General features: G+C 36.8%; 1 protein-coding gene across 4 annotated transcripts in view; it reads left to right on the forward strand.

Moving 5' to 3' along the window:
* Positions 1 to 23,174, forward strand: part of CNOT6 (CCR4-NOT transcription complex subunit 6) — a 76,513-nt gene that overhangs the window by 47,596 nt on the left and 5,743 nt on the right. The window contains exons 3-11 of one of the 4 annotated variants that reach the window (XM_086706572.1): positions 4,902 to 5,088; positions 7,268 to 7,353; positions 15,713 to 15,802; positions 15,898 to 15,966; positions 17,253 to 17,410; positions 18,198 to 18,352; positions 18,945 to 19,099; positions 20,023 to 20,253; positions 22,053 to 22,255. In XM_086706572.1, coding sequence (XP_086562698.1) covers positions 4,902 to 5,088; positions 7,268 to 7,353; positions 15,713 to 15,802; positions 15,898 to 15,966; positions 17,253 to 17,410; positions 18,198 to 18,352; positions 18,945 to 19,099; positions 20,023 to 20,253; positions 22,053 to 22,255 — 1,334 coding nt within the window. Of the gene's footprint in view, positions 1 to 4,901; positions 5,089 to 7,267; positions 7,354 to 15,712; positions 15,818 to 15,897; positions 15,967 to 17,252; positions 17,411 to 18,197; positions 18,353 to 18,944; positions 19,100 to 20,022; positions 20,254 to 22,052; positions 22,256 to 23,174 lie in introns of all 4 variants that reach the window. The other 3 variants (XM_086706564.1, XM_086706588.1, XM_086706579.1) reach the window with 3 other exon arrangements.

Genomic DNA, 23,174 nt, shown 5'->3' on the forward strand with positions numbered 1-23,174 from the left:
TAGGACTTCTTTACTTGCTTTCAGGGTGTTTTATAGTTTTTAATATATTGGTCCTACACATATTTTTGTCATATTTTCCTCTACTTTGTAATTTGGTACTAATGTAAATGTGATTGTAAATATGTTTCTGATTATGCATTGCTGTATATAAAAATACAGTAGATATTTTGTATATTGATACTTTATCCTACAACCTTGCTAAACTCATTTATTGGTGGTATTTTCGTAGATTCTTAGGATTTTACATGATGATTGTGCCATTTGCAGATAACCATGACTTTACTTCTTTCGACTTTTTTTCTCATTGCACAGGCTAAACCTTCCAGCATAATTTTGATTGGGAGTGGTGATAGTGGACGTATCTTGCTTTGTTTCTGATCTCGGGGGGAAAGTGTTCATTCCCTTACCACTAACCTTCTTATACATACCCTTCTTCAAGATTTAGGAAGTTCTGTTCTTAGCTTACAAGCAAGCTTTTTTTTTAAAATCAGGATTTGATTTGATTAAATGCTGATTTTTAAATGTTGATTTTGTCATATGCTTTTTTACATCTGTGTATATGATTTTCTTTTCTAAAGTTTTTTGAAAAATTATTTTGAATGTTTAACAAACCTTGAATTTCCTAGCGCAAGTCTTACTTGGCCATTATCTTTTTAATCTATTGTTGAATTTGATTTGTTAAAATTTTGTTAAAATTTGCATTTTTGTTCATGCAGGATTTGATTTGTAGTTTTTTTGGTACTAGTTTTATCTGGTTTTGGTATCAGAGTGATGTTGGCCACATAGAATGAGTTCGAAAGGATCTTCTTGCTTTCACGTTTCTGGATCAGTTTGTGTAGAATTGTTATAGTTATTCCTTAAATATTTGGTTGTATTCACCAATGAGCCTTTCTGGTTCAAGAATTTTCTTTGTGGGAAGGTTTTTATCAAATATGTTCAGGAGTACCTGGGTGACTCAGTTAAGCGTCCTCCTTGGTTTCAGCTCAGGTCATGATCTCAAGGCTCATGAGTGCAAGCCCTGCATCAGGTTCTACGCTGACAGTGTGGAGCCTTTTTGGGATTTCTCTCTCTCTCTCTCTCTCTCTCTCTCTCTCTCTCTCTCTCTCTCCCTCTCCCTCTCCCTCTCCCTCTCCCTCTCTCCTCCCTCCCTCCCCCCCCCCCCCCCCCGTCTCCCCCCTCTCTTTCTGCCCCTACCCTGCTTGTGCTCCTTCTCTCTTAAAATACACTTAATTAAAAAAAAAAAAAAAAAAACACTCATAATGTTGTGCAGCCGTCTCTACCATCCATCTCTGTAGCTCTTTTCATCTTCTAACTTGTCTTCTTTTTTGAAAGGTATTTTTACTGGGTTGCTAGGTTCATAGTATTTTTTTTCTTTCAGTATATTAAAGATTTTGCTCTGCTTGTCATCTCTCTCGTACTGTTCACAAGTAAAAGTCTGCAGACATTTTATCTTTGTTTCTCTGTGTAATTATTTTTCCTTTTGCAGCTTTTAAGATTTTCTGTTTATCATTTGTTTTAAGCCATTTGATTAAGATGTGCCTTCCTGTAGTTTTCTTTTTTATTCTTCGTGGAGTTTTCATATACTTGGGGGTTCATTGAGCTTTTTGTGTCTAGGTTTATAGTTTTCATGAAAAGTAGAAAATTTTTTGCATCTCTTCATTGTCTTCTTTTTTTTCTTTTTGGTGATAGCCCAAGATATAATTCACATAATTCATCCACTTAAATGCACATTCAGTGGTTTTGTATATTCACAGAGTTTTGCACCCATTACCACAATTAGTTTTGACAACATTTTCATTGCCTCCAAAAGAAACCCGATACATATTAGCTTTCATTTCACCTCAGCTAGCCAGACCTTGAAAGCGTTAATCTTTTTTCTGTCTGAATGGATTTGTTACTCTCCTGGGCATTTCAAATAAATGGAATTATGTAATGTGTGGTCACTAGCTTTTTCCATTCAGCGAATTATTTTTAAGGTTCAATCGTGCTTTAACACGTATTAATATTTCATATGTTTGAATATACCACATTTTATTTATCTGTTGACAGACATTTGGATTGTTTCTGTTTCTTGACTCTTAAGAATAATTCTGCAGTGAGCATTTAAGTTTTTGTGTGGACACGTGTTTTTCTTTCTTTTGGGCATATTCATCGGAATGAATTGCTGGCTCATGTGGTAACTTGTATAACCTTTTTGAGGAACTGCCATACTATTTTCCAAAGTGGCTTCGTTAGTTTACATTTCCACCAGCAGTATGTGAAGGTTCTAGTTTCTCTACTCCTTGCCAATACTCTGTCTTTTTTATTATAGTCATCTTAGTGGGTATGAAGTAGCGTATCATTGTTGTTTTTGATTTGCCTTTCTCTGATGGCTGGTGATAATGAGCATCTTTTCAAGTGCTTGTTGGCCACTTGTGTATCTTCTTTGGAGAAGTGCCTGTTCTTTGCCCACTTATAAATTGAATTATTTGTCTTTTCTTACTGAGTTGTATCAGTTCTTTATATATTCTAGATACAAATATCTTATTAAATTTATGACTTTCAGATAGTTTCTCCTGTGTGAACACACTTTTCACTTTGTTGATGGTGATCTTTGAGGCACAAAAGGTTTTAATTTTGGTGAAGTACAGTTTAACATATTTTTTGTTGCTTATGCTGTTAGTGTCGTATCTAACAAACCATTGCATAATCTCAGGTCTTGAAGGTAAATGCCTCTGTTTTCTTCCAAAAGTTTTTGAGTCAGTTTTTGTATATGGTGTAAGGTAAAGGTTTAACTCTTAAAAGTTAAAACATGTGGATATCTGGTTATCTTTTGGGTTTATTTCCTAAGATATTTTTTTCTGTCCCCAACTCCCCTATTTTGGGGACTCCAATTACATATATATTAGGTTGCTTAAAGTTGTCCAAGAGTTCATGGACGTTGTTTTTTTTTTTTAATGTTTATTCATTTTGGGGGGGGGGGGAGAGCACGAATGGGCGGGACAGAGAGAGAATCCAAAGTAGGCTAGCGCAGAGCCTGAGGTGAGGCTTGGTCTCACAAACTGTGAGATCATGACCTGAGCCAAAATCGGAAGTTGGATGCTTAACCAACTGCACCACATAGGTGCCCATGCATGTGTTTTTTTCTAGTATTTTTCTCTCTTTTCATTTTGAGTAGTTTTGTTGCTGTATTGTGAATTTTGCCCTGTTGGGCAATGCATATTTTTGTATTCCTATAACCAGTATTGAACTTTATTTTGGGATACAGTTAGGTTACTCAGAAACAGTTTAGTTCTTTTGAGGCTTGCTCTTAAACTTTCTTAGGTGAGACCAGAGCAATCTTTAGGGCTGATTTTTTTTTTTTAATGTTTTTATTTATTTTTGAGAGAGAGAGAGACAGAGCATGAGCGGGTAAGGGGCAGAGAGAGAGGGAGACACAGAATCCGAAGCAGGCTCCGGGCCCTGAGCTGTCAGCACAGAGCCTGATGCGGGGCTCGAACTCATAGACCGTGAGATCATGACCTGAGCCAAAGTTGGACGTCTAACCAACTGAGCCACCCAGGTGCCCCTGATTTTATACCACTAATAAATCCAGCACCTTGTGAGTTATGATACATTTCCTTCTGGTAGTTGGCAGCACTAGCTAGCTTCAGTTCTGTGTAAATGTAGGGATTGTTTTTACTTCTTTTGGGTGTTTTTCCTTCTGGCTCAGGCAATTTCTCACATGTTTATACTGATCAATACTTAGCTGAAAACTTGAGGGGGAACTTTTTCCCATCTCCAGACTTCTTTGTTTATCTCTTCCTCTCTGGTACTGTCTCTGCCTTTGTAAATTCTGGTCATCTTGGCTTCCCTGCTCCAGAACTTAGGGGAGATCACTGTGCTGCCCTTGGGATCTCCTACCTGTGCAGTCCAGGAAGCTGAGACAGTTGTAAGGCCTGCCTTGTTTGTGATCATTTGGGGATCACTCTTCTGCACTGGTTGAAGTCTAATCGCTGAAATTTGTTGATTCATATATATTGTCTGGTGTGGTAGTTGTTCAGGTAGGATAGTAAATTTGGTCTCTGTTACTCCACCTTGATTAGAAATCTTAAGATTGCTTTTTCAGCCAATAGAAAATCAGTTCTCAAAGACTAGTGTATTTCCATTACATCTGTTTGTTTCATTCTGTCTCAGACTAGATCTTAGACCATTAAAGAGATTGGAGGAAGGTTCTTAGATGGATTGTAGAAATGATTGTCATCTTACCAAGAAGTACCAAAGTACTGATTTAATGTTACATTGAAAGAGATTACTTTCTTAGTTACTGAACCCGGGGTCTACTACTGTTTGATTATGACTTCATATCTTTGATGTTTCTGGGCAAGTATTTTTGCTTGTAAATTATTCAGTACAGCTTTTGTTTAGTTATACGATTCTTGATGCAGTTATCACTTGAGTACACTGGTCTTAAAACTTTGTTAAGCTGAGAATATATGGTTTACCTTTTTTTTGCAGGCAGAATTCTTGTTTTCTAGGGTATAGATAGGAACAGCCTCCGAGAGAGGATTTGATTTTTTTTTGCGTATCCAAATTGATCGTGGTGACGTACTAGATTTATCATTACTATAAATCATTCATATCTTTCTTTCGTGTCATAGCTGAGGCAACCTTAAAGGATAAAGTCTTAGCTGTTGTGCTCTTAAAAAACAATGATGCATTTTAAACACTGAGATTTTTTTGGTTTGCTAAGTAGAGCTTATAGCCTAATCATAGCAGTACGTTGTCCTAGAATAGGTAAGCTTTCTCCTGTTAAACCCTTCCTCACAATGTTTTGAAAGATAGATTATTATTCATTGAAACATCTAAATGTTATTTGATCCAGGGACCAAATTGTAGACAACACCATATAATCCTTTCCCCATTTTTTCCTTCTCTTACAGGAAAAGTAAGAAGCTTAAGCTCATCTTTGTGGTCACTAACTCACTTGACAGCTTTGCATCTGAGTGACAATTCCCTGTCCCGCATTCCTTCAGACATTGCCAAGCTTCACAATCTGGTGTATCTGGACCTGTCCTCTAATAAAATCCGGAGTTTACCGGCAGAACTCGGAAACATGGTATCACTCAGGTGTGCAGATTCGACTTCTTTTCTGACTTTAACCCCCTACAAACAAAATAGAACACTTATTTTGCTAGGAAACTGCACTACCAATTAAATGGTATTTGAACAAGAGCAAACATAATTGTATCCCTTGTAAAGTTTTCTGGGAAAATTGAATGTCAATAAATAATAAATTAGGTAGATACATTGCCTAAAATTTGTTTTATTGCTATGTTATGTGTAATATACTTTATTCCTAAACAAAATTTTTGGATAAAGTGGGGGTAAATAAATAAAAGGCAGTTATGTTAATCCTACATACGGACTCTCCTGTTACAAATGATTGTGGTGCTTTCCCCTCTAAATTCTGGGGTACCATATTATGCTTAACACAGGGTCCAGGATACCACTGCCAAGGAATGACACCTTTTTGGCCATCCCAGGGCTTGTACGCATGATAGTAATAAAGCCTGGACTCAAAAAAACATTTAGAATTAGTCACTGCATTTGGAGGACTACAGTGAGGAGTAGAGGAGTAGATAGGATATGTATGGAGTCACACAGTTCAGTTTGGAATCCTGTGACTTTGCCATTTACAAGTTGTGTGATTTGGGGCAATCTCCTTAACTTTGCTGAGTGTTTTGTCCTCTGTAAAGTTACTGTAAAGCCTACCTAGCCAGGGCTGAGATTAGAGATACCTGAGATAATGAGTAAGAAACTACTAGCACCCTGCTGGACACATATTGTATTTAATAAATGGTAATTGCTATTTCTTTTATTATCCCTGTTTTTTTGTATGGTAGATGGGATCCACCCAAGTTGAAAGTAAAGCTAATTTCTAGTTATTATGTTAATCCCAGTGGAAAAATCTTGCTCCATATCGTATTACTTGCCTTTTCTTTTATTCCCCTGGCTGTTTTGCTGCTTCCTACCATTTGCTGCATAGTACAAAGGAATAAGGACCTCGTGAGAGTTTCTTTACCTTTGTTATTCCCACTCCAGCTTTTTGACATTGTTTTGGGCTTAATTACTGAGTATATACCATGACCATTTTTAATCTCCTTAAAAGACCTCCTTTCCCATGTGATATATGTGGAAATAAATGGGAACAAATTATTTAGGCTTGTTTAGTTTATGGCCTCACCAGCCTCTGGTTCACTAAGTAGTAACCGAGGTTCATTTAAATTCTAAGAACCAGGGATTATACTGGTTCTTTTTTTTTTTAGAAGTAGTTCTCCTCACCTTTAAAAATTGATAAATAAAACTTACGCAGAAAATTGTAAGTATCTCACTCAGTGTTGAGTCTTTGTTTCTTTTCACTACTGAAGATTCTTTTGATAGTTCATAAAAAAATATTAATTGTTAATAAAGCTTCCATTATGTCTAATGTGAAACTTTAAAATTTGGAGAAATATTAATGGTAAACTTAATTTTGCAGCTGTCATAAGCTATTTTCAGTTGGTGCTACATGATCATTTTAAATCTCATTTAACAATTAACTTGTTAGGCTGTTTTATCATTTCCACTTTCTTAAAGTTGTGTAGTAGACTCCATGTGGCTGGATCAGTGCTGCTCTTGGGCAGTCTGTGGACTGTGCCCATTTGTAAACTGTGTCATCAGCCTGCAGTGAAATAGACAACGTGTGAGAGCAGTTTTGTATCTATTGAATCTAATGCACTTTAAAAATATGACTTGTGCTTTGTTGGTCTTTTTTTTTTTTTTCTCCTCTCTTTTCTTGAATTAGAAATTTAAAAAAAAAATTTAAAAAATTATTTAAAAATATTTAAAAATATTTTAAAATTTTTTCAATATTTATTTTTAAGAGAGACAGTGTGAGCGGGGGAGGGGCAGAGAGAGAGACACACACAGAATCCAAAGCAGGCTCCAGGCTCTAAGCTGTCAGCAGAGAGCCTGACACAGGGCTCAAACTCATGAACTGTGAGATCATGACCTGAGCTGAAGTTGGATACTAACCCAGGTGCCCCGGTTTTCTGTTATTTTTAAAATGTTTGGTCTGTGGCAATCTGGGGTTTTTTTGTCGTGTTTTGTTTCTTTGCTACATCATTGTTTGAGAAGCACTATATTAGACATTGGAATATAATATAAAATTTTTCATTCTGAGAAGAATATTAGAAATTATAGTGCTGATTTTAGCCATGGGTTAAAAGGTAATATATGTTCTGATGTGGAATTTTTACATCCACAGGGAACTCCATTTAAATAACAACCTGTTACGAGTTCTACCTTTTGAGCTGGGAAAACTGTTTCAGTTGCAGACTTTAGGCCTGAAAGGTATGATTTCTCATATTTGTGCTTCTTGTGGTTTGTATGTTGTGTCTTTGAGTCTAAAGAAGCTGTAAGAGGGGGATCTTGTCGCCAGGGATTTGCAGGCTCACTCTTCCCCAGACTTCATCAGTTTTTTAGGTACATCCCAGTGGTTTTCTCTCTTGTCCACCTGGAGACTGTCTGCTAATCTTTGTATTCCTTTTTACTCCTAGCCCGGCTTTTCTTTCTTCTATCCTTTGTTTCATTCAGTTCAGTGTTCTGATGATACATTCCTCAGATCATACTTTATGTCATCATACTATAAATGGCTTTCTTTTAAAATTTTTTTTTATGTTTATTTATGTTTGACAGAGAGAGTGCAAGTGGGGGAGGGGAAGAGAGAGAGGGAGACACAGAATCTGAAGCAGGCTCCAGGCTCTGAGCTGTCAGCACAGAGCCAAACATGGGGTCGAACTCATGAACTGTGAGATCATGACCTGAGCCGAAGTCAGATGCTCAACCAACTAAGCCACCCAGCCACCCTTTGACTGAGGCTCCTTAAAAGCCCTTTAAAGTTTTGTTTTAACTTTGAAAAACAAAAATATAAAATGTAGCAACATCAGAATGAACAATTAATATTGTGTCTGTTTTCTAATACAAAGAAATAGAACATTACAGAATGTAAAAACCCTCTTTGTTCTTCTTTAGGTCCCTTTCTCATCCCAGAAGCAGCTACTGTTTTATGTCCTCTTAGTTTCAGGTTTTGTAATCTTAACAGTATTTATTTTACAAAAATGTGTTCATTTCTCTAAGGATTCACAAACTTTATTTGACATTAGGGTCATTGGTCACACATGTCCACATTGTGTTAATGTGTATGAAAGCCTTGGAAGCGTTGGGGAGTGATAGGGCAGTCTTTGTGGCACCTTAGTTTTTGAGGATCCCTTGCTCTTTCATTTCAGAAAGATCCTCTAAAATGTTTGACATCTAGGTTTTAGGTTTCTTTCTTCGAAATAGAGTTTCACCGATTTTTTGGACAAATCCATTACTTTTCTGAGCTTGCCCCACTCACTTGTTAACTTCTGACAACCGCTGATTTGTTCTCCATTTCTAAAACTTTGTTATATCAGGAATATTGTGTTAGTAGAATCATGCTGTATGTAACCTGAGAATAGTTTTTTCCACTCAGGTTAATTCTTTGATGATTCTCGCAGGCTGTTGCATGTTTGCTTCTTTATATTGATGAGCAGTGTTCCATGGTATGGATGAATCATGGTCTGTTTAACCAGTCACCTGTTGAAGGACATCTGGCTGGTTTCCAGTATTTGGCTATTGTGGATGAAGCAGCTATGAACAATTCTGTGTACAGATTATTATGGCACATAAGTCCTCATGTCTCTAGGATAGATACCCAGGAATGCAATTGCTTGGTCATATTTTAGTGTTGTTTAGTTTTTTAGGAATCTGCCAGACTTTTCCAGACTGGCTGTATTATTTAACATTTTCACCAGTAATGAATAAGTGATCCAGTTACTCTGAATCTTCCCCAGCTTTGGTGTTGTCACTACTGTTATTTTAGTTTTTCTGATAGATGTGCAGTGACATCTCATTGTGGTTTTAATTTGTATTTTCCTGTTAGGTAAAGATATTGCACATTTTTGCATGTCCCTACTTGTCATCTGTATGTCATCATCTGTGGAATATTCTTCATGCCTTTGCCCATGTCCTAATTGAATTGTTTTTTTACTGTTGAATTTTCAGAGTCCGTTATATTTTCTGGATACTAGGCCTTTGTCAAATATGTGATTTGCAGACATTTTTTCCCCAGTGTGTAGTCTTTTCACCCACTTAACACACCCAGTTCCAGCGCTGTGGGGCTTTCCCCCACACCAACAAGCAATTCTAGGATACCAGCTAGATGTCCTGTAATTCAACTAAATTCTGACACTACCTACCCAAAGATAGCCTCAGATTCCATGGATAAAAGGTTCAGTCCCACAGGACTGCTACTTGCCCATGCCTCCCTAACTTCAGATTCCAGTCACAAGGCCAGGTTGTCACCTGTGCTCCTGATCAAGGTTCCCGCAGTCCCCTCCTTGGGTTTGATCAGTTTGTGAGAGTGGCTCACAGTAATAAGGAAACCCGTTTACTCACAGATTCCCAATTTATTATAAAAGGATATAACTCTGGAGCAGCCAGATGGAAAAGATGAGTAGGGCAAGGTATGGGGAAAGGGCACAGAGCTTCCATGCCCTCTCCCTCTCTCCGAGAGCACCACTCTTCCCGAGTCTCTGTTTGTTCACCAACCCAGAGGCTCCTTGAACCCCATGCTTTTGGGTTTCTGTGGTGGCTTCATAACATAGGCATGACTGATTAAATCATTGGCCTTGATGATTGAGCTGACTTCCAGCCCCTCCTCCTGGGGGACTGGGACTGGAAGTTCTAACCTTCCAGTCACATGGTTGGTTCCTGTCAGCCAGCCCCCATCCTCCTGTGGAGGCTGAAAGTTACTTCATTGACACCTCAAGAGGCACCTCTACAACTTCACTTTGGAAGAAATCCTTGAATCACTTTCAGGATTTTAGGAGCTTTAGGAACAGTGGATGAAGATCAGATATGTATTTCTTATTATAAATCATGATGTTACACAGGGTCTTTTCTGTAACAAAAGGTTTTGGTTTTGATGAAGTTGTTTATCATATTTTCCTTTTATGGATCCTGTGTTTTGTACTGAACGTTTCATGGCTTTATGTTTTACATTTAAGTCTGTGATCTGAGTTAAAATAGAGCTAAAAGAAGTAAAGGAGTAGTTCAAGTTTCATTCCTTTGTCTGTGAATGTCCAGTTGCCCTAGCACCATCTGTTGAAAAGTCTACCCGCCATTGAATTTCCTTTACACCTTTCTCTCAAATCAGTTGGACATATCTGTGTGGATCTATTTCTGGATTCTCTCGTCTTTTCCATTGATGTATGTGTCTGCCCCTTTGCCAGTAGTTACTTGAAAGTTGAAATAAGGTAATTAAGTCTTGAAATAGGATAGACCGATTCCCCTACAATAGTCTTTTTCAAAATGTTTTTAGCTATTTTAGTTCCTTTGCCTTTCTATATATATTTAGAATAGTCCTGTCTATAGTTAAAAGAAATATTGCTGGGATTTTGATCAGAATAGTGTTAAACCTGTATATCAAATTAGGGGAGAATTAACATCTTTAATATGTTGAGTGTTCTGATCCGTGAATATGCCATGTCTCCTTATATTTAGAATTTTGATTTTTTTTTTCATCAGTATTGTGTAGTTTTTGGTATATAAACCACATAAATGTTTTGTTAGATTTATTTCTAAGTCTTTTTGTTTGGGTTTCTTTTTTTTTCAAGTGGTTGTAAATTATAATGTATTAAATTTTGCTTTCCATGTGTATGTTCCTGGACATAATACAATGGATTTTTTTTTTTTTTTTTTTTTTTAATTTCACCCATCCTCCCAACCCCCACCCCCTTCCCTCTGGCAACCACTAGTTTGTTTTCTGTACTTAAGAGTCTGGTTTTGTTTGTTTGTTCATTTGTTTTGCTTTTTAGATTCCACATATAAGTGGGATCATGTATTTGTCTTCCTCTGTCTGACTTATTTCACTTAGTATAATAACATTCCATTGTACGTACATACCACATCTTCTTTATCCATTCATCTATGGGTGGATAATTGGGTTGCTTCCATATCTTCTTGGCCATAGTGAATAATGCTGCGTGGAATATTACTTAGCCATAAAAAGAGAGAAAGCGCAAGATCTTGCCATTTGTGACAACGTGGATGGATGTACAGGATATTTTATACTCAGTAAAATAAGTCAGACATGGTTCATATATCTTTTTGAATTGGATGGATTTTTATATTTTTATATTAGAGTCTTAGGAGTTGCTTTTTTTGGTATACTTAATGGTAAAATTTTTGGGAATTTTCTATGTAGAAAATTATGTCATCTGGAAATAGGGATAATTTTATTTCTTCCTTCCCAATATGTCTGCTTTTTCTTTCCTTTTCTTGACTTATCGTACTGAGTAGAACTTCCAGCATCATGTTGAATAAGAGTTGTGAGAACAGACATCCCTCTTTTTTCTGATATATGGAAGTATTCTGTGTGCACTATTATGTATAACGTTAGCAGTAGGTATTTTGTAGATTGTCTTTATCAATTTGAGGAAGTTTCCCTCTGCCCTTTTGCTGAGAGTTATTAATCATGAATAGGTGTTTAATTTTGTCAAATGCTTGTTTTGTATCAGTTGATATGATTTCTTTGTTAGCCTTGTAATTGATTTTTTTTTTTTTCAATGTTTATTTATTTTTGGGACAGAGAGAGACAGAGCATGAATGGGGGAGGGGCAGAGAGAGAGGGAGACACAGAATCGGAAACAGGCTCCAGGCTCTGAGCCATCAGCCCAGAGCCCGACGCGGGGCTCAAACTCACAGACCGTGAGATCGTGACCTGGGTGAAGTCGGACGCTTAACCGACTGCGCCACCCAGGCGCCCCTGTTAGCCTTGTAATTGATTTTTAAATATTGAACCAGCCTTGCATTCCTGGAACAAATCCCACTTGCTCATGGTTATAAATCTTTTTATATATTGCTTACTTCTGTATGCTAATATTTTCTTAAGGATTTTTGACTCGATATTCATAAAGGTATTTGTCTTTAATTTTCATTTATTTTATGCTCAATTTGTCTGGTTTTGGTATCTAGGTAATGCTAGCTTTATGAAATGAATTTGAAAGTGTTCCCTCATCTTTTGTTTTCTGGAAGAGAGTCTATAGAATTAGAGTTAATTCTTAAAGTGTTTAGTAGAATTTTCCAGTGAAACATTTCGGGCCTGGAGATTTCTGGTAGTTTTTAAATTTTGAATTCATTTCCTTTAATAGGTATAGGGCTATTTAAGTTTTGTACTGGGTGAGTGAGTACAGTTTGTGTATTTCAAGGAAATGGCCGCATTCATATATGTTGTTAAATTTATGTATCTAGAATTGTTCATGGTATTCCCTTATCCTTTTGATTTCTGTAGGGTTTATATTTTTTATATTGGTAATTTTTGTCTTCATTTTCTTTGTGAGTCTTGGTAGAAGTTTGCCAATTTTATTGATCTTTTCAAAGAAACCGCTTTTTAAAAAAGTCCTCTTTTTCTGTTTTCAATTCATTGATTCCTATTTTTTAGTGTTTTTAATCCTTTTTGCTTTCAGTTTATTTTGCTCTTTCTAGGTTCTTCAGATGGGACTTAAATGTTTGAGAGAGGGAGCACTCAAGTAGGGTAGGGGCAGAGAGAAGAAGAGAGAGAATCCAAGCAGACTTAAGGCGGTCAGCGCAGAGTCTGATGTGGGGCTCAATCTCATGAACCATGAGATCATGACCTGCGCCGAAATAAAGAGTTGGATGCACAACTGACTAAGCCGCCCAGGCTCCCCTGAGACTTTTCCTTTTCTAATATATACATTAGGTGCTATAAAAGTCCCTCTTGGCTCTGCTTTAACTGTGTCCAGCCACAAATTTTGTGTCCCTTGGACACTGGACAAGAATATGAATTGGGTAGAATCTTCTATAAATCTCATCTGGATCCTCTATATTAACACTAGGGTCTGTTAGATTGATGGTATTTAGAGGATTTTTTTGTCTAGTTCTTTTTGTTGTTTGTTTTTGTCTAGTTCTGTCAATTGTGAGATGAGTGCTGAAGTATCAGCATAATTGTAGATTTTTCTATTGTCCTTTCAGTTCTATCAGTTTTTGCTTAAAATATTTTTTAGTTCTTTCATTTTGTGGATGCATGTTTAGAATTGCTGTGTCTTCTCCTTTATCATTACATAATGTCACTTTCTCTAGTAAATTTATTTTCTCTGAAGTCAACTTTATCTGATATTAGTCACCCTTGCTTTCCTTTTGTTAAGGTTTACATGACATATATTTTCCCATCTTTTTCTTTTCAGCCTGCTTGTATTGTTATATTTGAAGCAAGTTTCATGTGATAACATACATAACTTATCAAGTCTTGTAGGGCTGTCATTTTACATTTTGAGTGAAATAATAGAATCTCTAACTCTATGACCTTTCATATGCCCCCTGTTTATAGTATCATTGTCTTAATATTTTCTCTACCTATATTTAGAACCAAGTCAGCAAAGACATTTTAATGGCTGAACATGAGTTAGAAACCTTAAGTGAAGGAAAGCCTATGTTTGCCCCTTTTTAAAGACCATGGTCTTTTTTCTTATGTTCCAGGGTTCCTTCTTTTATCATTTCCTTTCTATTTAGAGAACTTCTGTTCTGATTCTTTTATAGTAGGCCTGCTGGCAACAGATTCTCTTAGTTTTCAGTCCTCTGAGAATGTCTTTATTTCTCCTTCATTCCTAAAGGCTGTTTTCACTGGAGATTGGTTCTGGGTTGTTGGCTCTTTTCTTTCAGCACCTAAAGCTATTGTGCCACTTCCCTTTAACCACCATGGCTTGTGATGAGAAATCTGCTCATTCAAGTTGTGTTTCCCCTAGTTCTTACTCTTACCTAGAGGGAAGGTGTTTTACTCTGGCTGCCTTCAACATTGTCTTTGTCTTTAGTTTTTAGAAGTTTAGTTGCTGTGTGGTTTGTTGTGGGTTCTTTTGAATGTGTCCTATTTGGATTTTATCAGACTGTTGAATCTGCACGTTTGTGTTTCTCCAAATCTGGGGAGTTTTTCAGCTGTTATTTGAGTACTGTTTCAGCTCTGTGCTTCTTGTTGTCTGTTTCCATAACTCTGAGGACATGAACCTTAGAATTTTCTTGTGGTCCTACAGGTTCCTGAGGCTCTTTTCATTTTTTTTTTTTTCAGTTTCCTTTCTGTTGTTCAGTTTCCTTTCTGTTGTTCCTTACTGTCTTCTAGTTCACTGATTATTTCCTTTGATGCTTTATTTTGCTGTTGAACCCATCCACCGAGCTTTTTATTTCATGTATTCAGTTTTTCAGTTTCAATATTTCCATTTTTAAAAATATGTTTTGTTAATTTGCCAAAACTTTTTCTTGGTTGAGTCTTCCTATTTTTTTCATTTATTTCAAGCATGTTTGTAATTTCTCATTGAAGTGCTCATTGAAACATGCCTGCTCTATTTAGGTCAGATTATTCTAATGTTTTTGTCATCTTGGTGTTGAGTCTTGTTTATCTTTATTCATTTAGTTTGAATTCTTCCTAGTTCTTGGTAGGATGAGTGATTTTCACCTGAAACTGGACGTACTCATATTATATTATAAAACTTTGGATCTTACTTAAACCTATTTTGCTCTTTCTAACTGCTCTGGCAGAGAAAGTGAGGGGGGCAGTATCTTTTGAACTTCTTTCATTTGGCATGGTTAACATCTTATAATCACTTTATAATGATTTATAAATCATCCTTTTCAATTTATAAAATTTATTATTAGTCTTTCTTAAAGTGGAGCTATGGTATCCGGGACCTTCACTGTTCAAAACAGTTCATTATACTGTTAATTTTCATAAGCACATAAGAAATCCTTCTGAGAGGATTTGAGACTCTTGTAGATACATGTAAATCATTGCATTTGCTTTCATTTTTAGCACTTATGAAACCGTCATTGAATTTACAGATGGCTCACAGTCCTGAGGTTTTCCCTTTTCCTTAGTGACTACATCTTTTTTAAAATTTAAAAAAAAAAAATGTTTTTATTATTTTAGAGAGAGAGCATGAGCAGGGGAAAGGGCCAGAGGGGGAGAGAGAAAGAGAATGAGAGAATCTCAGGCAGGCTCCATGCTCAGCACAGACTCTGACAGAGGGCTCAATCCCACAACCCTGGGATCATGGGATCATGACCTGAGCCAAAATCAAGAGTCAGATGCTCAACCGATGGAGCTACCCTGGCGCTCCAGTAACTTGATCTTAAATCAGATCTGTCCCATCTTGTTATTGCTTTATTTAGTAGAGTTTTTAAAAATCTAAATGAAGACTACATCTGTCATGAGGATATCTTCATGTTAGCTTTGTTGCATCTTAACTTTTGATTCTCTGATCCATTATAGTGGCTGTCCTCTTTCCCTTGTCCTCTTTCCCATTCTTCCCCGTCCAGTTTCACTTGCTTTTGATTGTCATAAAAGTGTTGATGACACAGGGCCAGATACAGAGCACTATTAGATATCTTCTAGATTGACATTAGTCCACAATAATTGTTTTCTGGATACTTCTGCAGAACGTGGTTTCAATCATTTTTATTCTTCATGTCAGAAACTGAAAAAATATTTCCACTAGTTTGGTATCTTACTAATAACTACATATATTGTGATAGGTCTGATAATTTTGGTATGTTTTTTCACTTTTGCAATATTTTATTACCTTTCTTGGTTTCATTTTACCTTTTTAAAAAATATTTCCAGGAAATCCACTTACCCAGGATATATTGAACCTCTATCTGGAACCAGATGGAACAAGAAGGCTACTGAACTATTTGCTTGATAATTTGGCAGGTACTGCAAAAAGAAGTAAGTGGTCATTTGCTTAAATGATTTTTTTAATAAGATGTGTAAGAATATTACTTAATTTTGTGTTTATATTCAACTAGTTTCAACAGAACAGCCACCTCCAAGATCTTGGATTATGTTACAAGAACCGGACAGAACAAGGCCAACTGGTTGGTAGCCTTATATTTTTTTAACTTATTTTTACTTGATATTACATATTTAACAGTGTTGTTGGCATTCTTTAGATTATGGGCTATGTTACATTTGTATGCTTGAGATTGATTTGGCTTGGGAGATCATAATAAAGACTTAATTATTGCTTACCTGACCTCTGTAATATGCTGTAGGTCTGCTGTAGAGCAATGCTTCTCAACCTCAGGCATTTTTATCCCCTGGGGGACATTTAGCAATGTCTGGAGACATTTTTTGATTGTCACAAATAGGGGAAGTGCTACTGATGTCTCATGGTTAGAGATCAGAGATGCTGCTGAGCATGCTACAGTGCACAGCACAGCCCCCCACAGCAAAGAATTTACCCACCCGTAATGTTAGTGATGCCATTGTTTAGAAATTATGTTGAAAAGATACCTTTGCACACTATTTTTTTTTAATTTTTTTAAATGTTTATTTAATTTTTGAGAGAGAGAGGGAGACACAGAATCCAAAGCAGGCTCCAGGCTCTAAGCTGTCAGCACAGAGCCAAACATGGGGCTCGAACTCACGAACCGTGAGATCATGACCTGAGCTGAAGTCAGACAGCCACCCAGGTGCCCCAGCTTGCACACTATTTTTTAATTGGGCTGTAAAGAATTGATCAGACTCATTTGTTATAATAAATATACCAAAATCTTTATATTGGAAGTTTTCAAACCCTATTATGTTCCAAATGTATTTGATACTACAGAATTGTAAGACAGCTAAAGCACTTACTTGAGAGAGAAATTGAACTAATGACCCCTAATTTCCTTTTAACTTAAATTGTATGAAAATAGTTTGGGAATTACATGATGTGTATAATAGGATTTAGTCTATGATACCTTTTCCTTTTGTGTGAATTAATAATAGTTGCTCTTTAAAAGAAAATAAGCCATGCCTATTAAGAGGATTGTCAGGTTTCCACGTTGTACATTAGCAGTTAGCAAAGTGGTAGGGGGAGTATAGAAATGAGGAGCCCTGGTCTTACAGACCAAGGGACTCAAGATCTTAGTCTTTTAGCTTTGAGCCTTCTGTGGTATCTCTGTAACATTAGATAACACATTGTGTTATAATTTGTTCACCTATCTGACCTTCCTTCCTTATCCAACTTATATCCGCTATGTCTGGCAGATAGTAGCTTTTCAATGAATATATATTGAATGAATAAAGTCAACCTTAGCATTTAAGTGAAAACTATTGATATTAATTATGTTTTTTTTTCTGCCACGTGTGTGAATAAGTAAAGTTATCTTTCCTACAGCCTTGTTTTCTGTCATGTGCTATAATGTTCTTTGTGATAAATATGCGACCCGGCAGTTATACGGCTACTGTCCATCTTGGGCACTAAATTGGGACTACAGGAAAAAGGCCATTATTCAAGAAATTTTGAACTGCAATGCTGATATCATAAGTCTTCAGGTAAGTCATCGGAACAGTGTTTAAATTGCACAAATGCCCCAGTGTTGATAAGCAAGGAGCAAAATGGGAATGCATTACCCTGACACATTTAAAGTTCCAGCTTTAGCACTTCTTAAAGTATTGGCTTTTTCTGTTTTTAGTGAATCCTGGAACATTCACTACCTGCTTCATTTAGCTGCGCTGTGCTGCCACATTAAGCAAATAGGTTGTTTTGGGTTTTAGGCATTTGCTTTGACAGTTAAAATATTCATCTTTCCCTCTCAAATGCCCTTGCACACTATTTTTTAATTGGGTGGCAAATATTATTGAAACTGTGGCATTGTCAAGGTATGGTTTTGCTTTACCATCAGCAGTAATAGAGGAATTAGGACATGGTGGAAAGAGCGTTGAACCTGATGCACAGTAACTTTGGGGTCTCAGTCCTCTTCTGATAATTCCTATGACCTTGGACAAGTCACTTTCTCCCTGTGGTCTGAAAGTATGATCTGTGATGTTCCTTCTACCTCTGTTGATTCTTGTTCCCCATCTATTATAAAACATAAGAAAATATACACACATGGAGGTGTATGTCTTTCCATTATTTACTCCTAAGCAATAGGATACCAGCAGGTATCTATAAAATGACAAGTAGGGTTTCAGATAAAATATGTTGGAAAGATGTTATGTTCCTCATTGTGCATAGCAGTCCTTTGAAATTATTTGAGCCCCTCAAACTGTACACATAAAGTTAATGCGTAGGACTGATTTTTTGTCTTATGAAATAACTTTGCCATTTACAATTTTTCAGGAGGTTGAAACAGAACAGTATTACAGTTTTTTTCTGGTAGAACTGAAAGAACGTGGCTATAATGGATTCTTTAGTCCTAAATCTAGAGCTAGGACAATGTCAGAACAAGAAAGAAAACATGTCGATGGCTGTGCAATATTCTTCAAGACGGAAAAGTAAGTCCTCTTACATTTAAAAAAGAAAATTTTCTCAGTATTTGCAGGGAGTCAAGGGTGTGGAAATTAGTCGACAAATAAGAGAATGAAGCATTGTTGTTATTGCTCAGTAAAACAGTACTCTTCAATAGTTTTGTTTTAAATCATCAGAAATAATCTTGTTTTGGAGACTTGTTGAAAGTGCTGCTGTTTCTTCAGGTGTTTACTAGGGTTTAACTCCAATTGTTAATTGAAACTTCTTGTAATTAACATTCCCTCTAGGATGGTAGAGGGATTCTTAAACCCAGATTTTGGAAAAGATTTATTTAAAAATTACAAGATGGACTATTCCAACATGAAACTTACACAGAAGATGACTACCTTATCTTACATTGTAAAAGTATTTCAAGATGTTATTTGTATCAGTAACAGACGAAGAATAACTTGAAACAGATGTGGGAAGCTTGGTGTTAAGTGTGGATGATTTTCCATAATGTGATTTACTTGCCATTGTATTTGTTCAGGAAGTTCGGGAAAACTGCATTTCCCACAAAGCTAATACTTTGGTATTCCCAATTCTATGTTTGTGTGTGTGTTTTTGTTTGTGTTTTAGATTTACTTTGGTTCAGAAACACACTGTTGAATTTAATCAGCTAGCAATGGCAAATTCAGAAGGGTCTGAAGCCATGCTGAACAGAGTCATGACAAAAGATAACATTGGAGTTGCAGTACTGCTAGAACTTCGAAAGGAATTGATTGAAATGTCATGTGAGTGACCTTTTCACTTCCTGTAAAATTGACTTCCAAAATCTGATAGAAAGCAGAAAATTTGTTACATATTAATAGTCTTGTCTAACACCTGAAGAAACTCAGTGAGAATTTAAGTCCTTTCTAAAATATCCTATCCCTTTCTCTCTACCACAAACCTTAAGATTGAGAAAGCAGTGCCCAGAAAATTATTCCAAATTTTGAAAGGCATAAAACCAGAGGAGAAAATGGGTGTTTTTGCTCCCCACTATTTTTCACACAAAAACAATGTTGAAGTAAATATTAGTTAAAATAACTGCTCAGAGAGAAGAACTCCATACAGTCCTGTAATTTCTTAACAGCAAGGATACTCTGTAAGCTAACTTCTCTTCCTGACCTACTTGTAATCATTACTTTAAATGTCTTGCGTTTTGGATAAATGGACCACTTATTTCAAATTAAAAGTATATTTAGAGTGACCATCGTGCTGAGAACTGGAAGTTCTGTCACTTGAGGAACAGTTGGAACTAGAGATACTTAACTTGAAGAGTCAAAAATGAAGATGGAGCTTGGTGACTGTATTAAACATATCTAGGAAAAAAAGGCTGTAGATTTGATTTTGTGAGACTCACTTTAGGACATCTTGATGAAGCTAGAAGTTTCAAGGAGATAGCTGTTTTGGCGGAGATAGAATGGGCTTTGTTCAAGTAGTGAATGCCCTCTACTCGAGAGTATTTACCCAGAGGCTATTCACCCAGAGGCATAGATGACTGCTTCTCAGGTTTGTGGTCCTGTTGATTGATTTAGTTGTCGGGAGATTGTTAGGTAAATTTTAGGGTCCTTTTTTGTTTGGAAACTGTAGAATCCTTTAAGAATCCTGTAAGAATATATGGGCTGATGGGCGGGTTTTGTCTGTCTGTTTCTTTTCTTTTTATCTAATATAGCTGGAAAGCCCCATCTTGGAACAGAAAAACAACTTATTCTTGTGGCTAATGCTCATATGCATTGGGACCCTGAATACTCTGATGTGAAGTTGGTTCAAACTATGATGTTCCTCTCAGAAGTGAAGAACATTATTGATAAAGCCTCACGAAACCTCCAGTCCAGTGTATTGGGAGAATTTGGAACTATTCCACTGGTGTTATGTGCAGATCTTAATTCTTTGCCAGATTCTGGTAAGAAAAGTTCTTTTATATAGAATGCTTTTTTGACTTAAAATGTTTTTGTAAGGTATCATTTCTGATAATCCCAAATTTAGTCAAAATGAATATTCAGTTTGTAACGTCAACTATGAATCAGGTTTAACATATTTTGTGTGCAAATAGGGAGACTATTTTAAAAATGAGATGAAAACCTAAGAAGGAAGGACATTAATCATCTTCGATAAACATGTGGTTGATAACTTGAAAGAATGTGTGATTAGATTTCCATATCCCCAGGTGACATATAATCCAGACTCTGAGAAGGTTATTAAGACCACTTCTTTGGGATTCCAGCATGTAGTAATACAAACCAGTTTAAATTGGATATTTACAGGATTTCCGTTTTGGTGGGCTTGATTAGAAAAAATAATCCTTATGGGTGCTGGGTGGCTCAGTTGGTTAAGTGCCTGACTTTGGCTCAGGTCCATGATCTCGCGGTTTGTGGGTTCAAGCCCCGTGTTGGTCTCTGTGCTGACAGCTCAGAGCTTGGAGCTTGCTTCGGATTCTGTGTCTCTTTCTCTCTCTGCCCCTCCCCCACTTGTGCTTTGTCTCTCTCTGTCTCTTAAAAATAAATAAATGTTAAAAAAATTTTTTTTTAATATAAAAAAAATAATAATAAACCTTAGGTGGAAATTGAGATCCTTTATTTACACAGATCGGGCAAGTGATTTGAACAACAACAACAAAAAAAAACAAAACACCAAAAAACAGGGATCTTGATTTTTATTACAAAGCAGAAGAATACAGAAAGGCTTATTTCTGAATACTTTTCCATTAGATAGTACAGTGAACAAGCCGTAGTTCTTATAATATCAAACTAAGTACTTATTCCTTTTTATATTTCAGCTCCTCCTTGATTATAGTTTCTCATTCACACAAAATACTTTCCCTGGCACTTGTGTATGTGTGTAAGCATGCATGCACACACATACGTCCACTTGGGTTGGTTCAGTTCACTAGTACATCACTGCCGTCACGATACATGGGAGCTGTAACTATGTTAAAATTCATTTTCAGGGCAAGTAAAGGTAGCTGAGGTCCATAATTCTTTAGTCCATCTCATCAAGCTATCTGGGCATTACAGCTGCTAAAGCAGTTGACAACTATTCTCTAGTAGTTGCTGTATGTGTGTTCTGCATTCTGTTTAGCTACAAAGTATCTGAGGGGCAAAGGGAGACTCTAGTCAAATAATACATAGTAAGTCTCATTTCAGTGTTAAAAATAGTGGCAGACGCATGGGGAAGTGTCCAACCTTGTTAACTAATGAAATGCAAAGTAAAAGAACTATTTGTAGAGCCCATCTAACCGGTGGCGTTCTCTTATGTAGTGGGCAGTATGTATAATGGCACATTAATTCTAATCTTGGTATTTTATACCAAGTAAATAATTCAGCATAAGCAGAAACCTACATACTAAGATGTTGATTATGGTATTAATTCTTCTTAAAAAGTGGAAACAACCTGAAGTTTTTTAAGAAATGAACTGGTTTAACGAATATGAAACACCAGGGCAGTTGTATTAAGCAGCCATTAAAAAAATGGTGATCGAAAAGACACGAGTTCATGTGCCACAGCAAAGTATAAAATATGCAGTATACTACGATCAAAACCATGTAAAAATGGATTTAGATAGGTTCTAGGAGACGTAAAACAACCAACCAAACATTTTAGAAAGGAGGAACGTGCTGTTTAAAGTATTTACTGTTACATTGTAGTTTTGTACACTGCATATTCTACTTGACAGTGAGCAAAGGACCTGTATCTTCATTATAGGTGTTGTGGAATACTTGAGTACCGGTGGAGTAGAAACAAATCATAAAGATTTTAAGGAACTGAGATATAATGAGAGTCTTACAAACTTCAGCTGTAATGGGAAAAACGGGACAACCAATGGAAGGATCACTCATGGTTTCAAGTTGAAGAGTGCCTACGAGAGCGGCCTGATGCCTTACACAAATTACACGTTCGATTTCAAGGTGACTTTTGAGATTGAGAAACTTTTCAAACCTCCAGTTTTTTTGGAGAGTCTTGTAACTTTATTATGTCTTTAAAATGTGGATGTGTAGAGGTGCCTGGGTGGCTCAGTCGGTTGAGTGTCCGACTCTTGATTTTGACTCAGGTCATGATCCCAAGGTCGTGGGATCTAGCCCCACGTTGGTCTCCTTGCTGAGTGTGGAGCCTGCTTGGGATTCTGTCTCCCTTTCCTCTGTGCTACCTCCCTCCCCGCAACCACTCATGTGCACACGTGCGTGCGCTTTCTCTCTGAACACAAGTGTGGGTGTGTGTTCAGACTGGAAGCAAGCCATCTTGAATCACTTCACAGCAGTGTTCTCTTATCACTCTTCTGTGGAATTTGATGTGATCCGTGTCCCATTCCTACTTGAGAGGTACTTGATAGAATCATTTCCAGGGTGAGAAGTCATATGAAATAATGATAGTAAATCCTGAGTTAACTGTTACTGTTTTGGGGCAGATACATTTCTTATATGCTCAGCTGTTCGGAAAGTACTGTGTAGTATCTAATTTGGTGTCAGCTGGAGTGACATATTTCATCTCTCATATTATAATTTAAGTGAAACTACTCCTCAAGTGCCAAAATGTGTTTTATATTAGCCATTTTAAAATACATCTTCTATTTATTTCATATGCAGTTAACGGCTTACAATATGGAGCCTTGCCTTAGAGCTTCTCCTCATTTTTAATATCAGTGATTGTTGGGGCGCCTGGGTGGCTCAGTCGGTTAAGTGTCCGTCTTCAGCTCAGGTCATGATCTCGCGGTCTGTGAGTTCGAGCCCCGCGTTGGGCTCTGTGCTGACCGCTCAGAGCCTGGAGCCTGTTTCAGATTCTGTGTCCCTCTCTCTCTGACCCTCCCCCGTTCATGCTCTGTCTCTCTCT

Source organism: Puma concolor, chromosome A1 (assembly GCF_028749965.1).
Source record: "Puma concolor isolate L17-30 chromosome A1, mPumCon1.1.hap2, whole genome shotgun sequence".
Taxonomy (NCBI): Eukaryota; Metazoa; Chordata; class Mammalia; order Carnivora; family Felidae; genus Puma; species Puma concolor.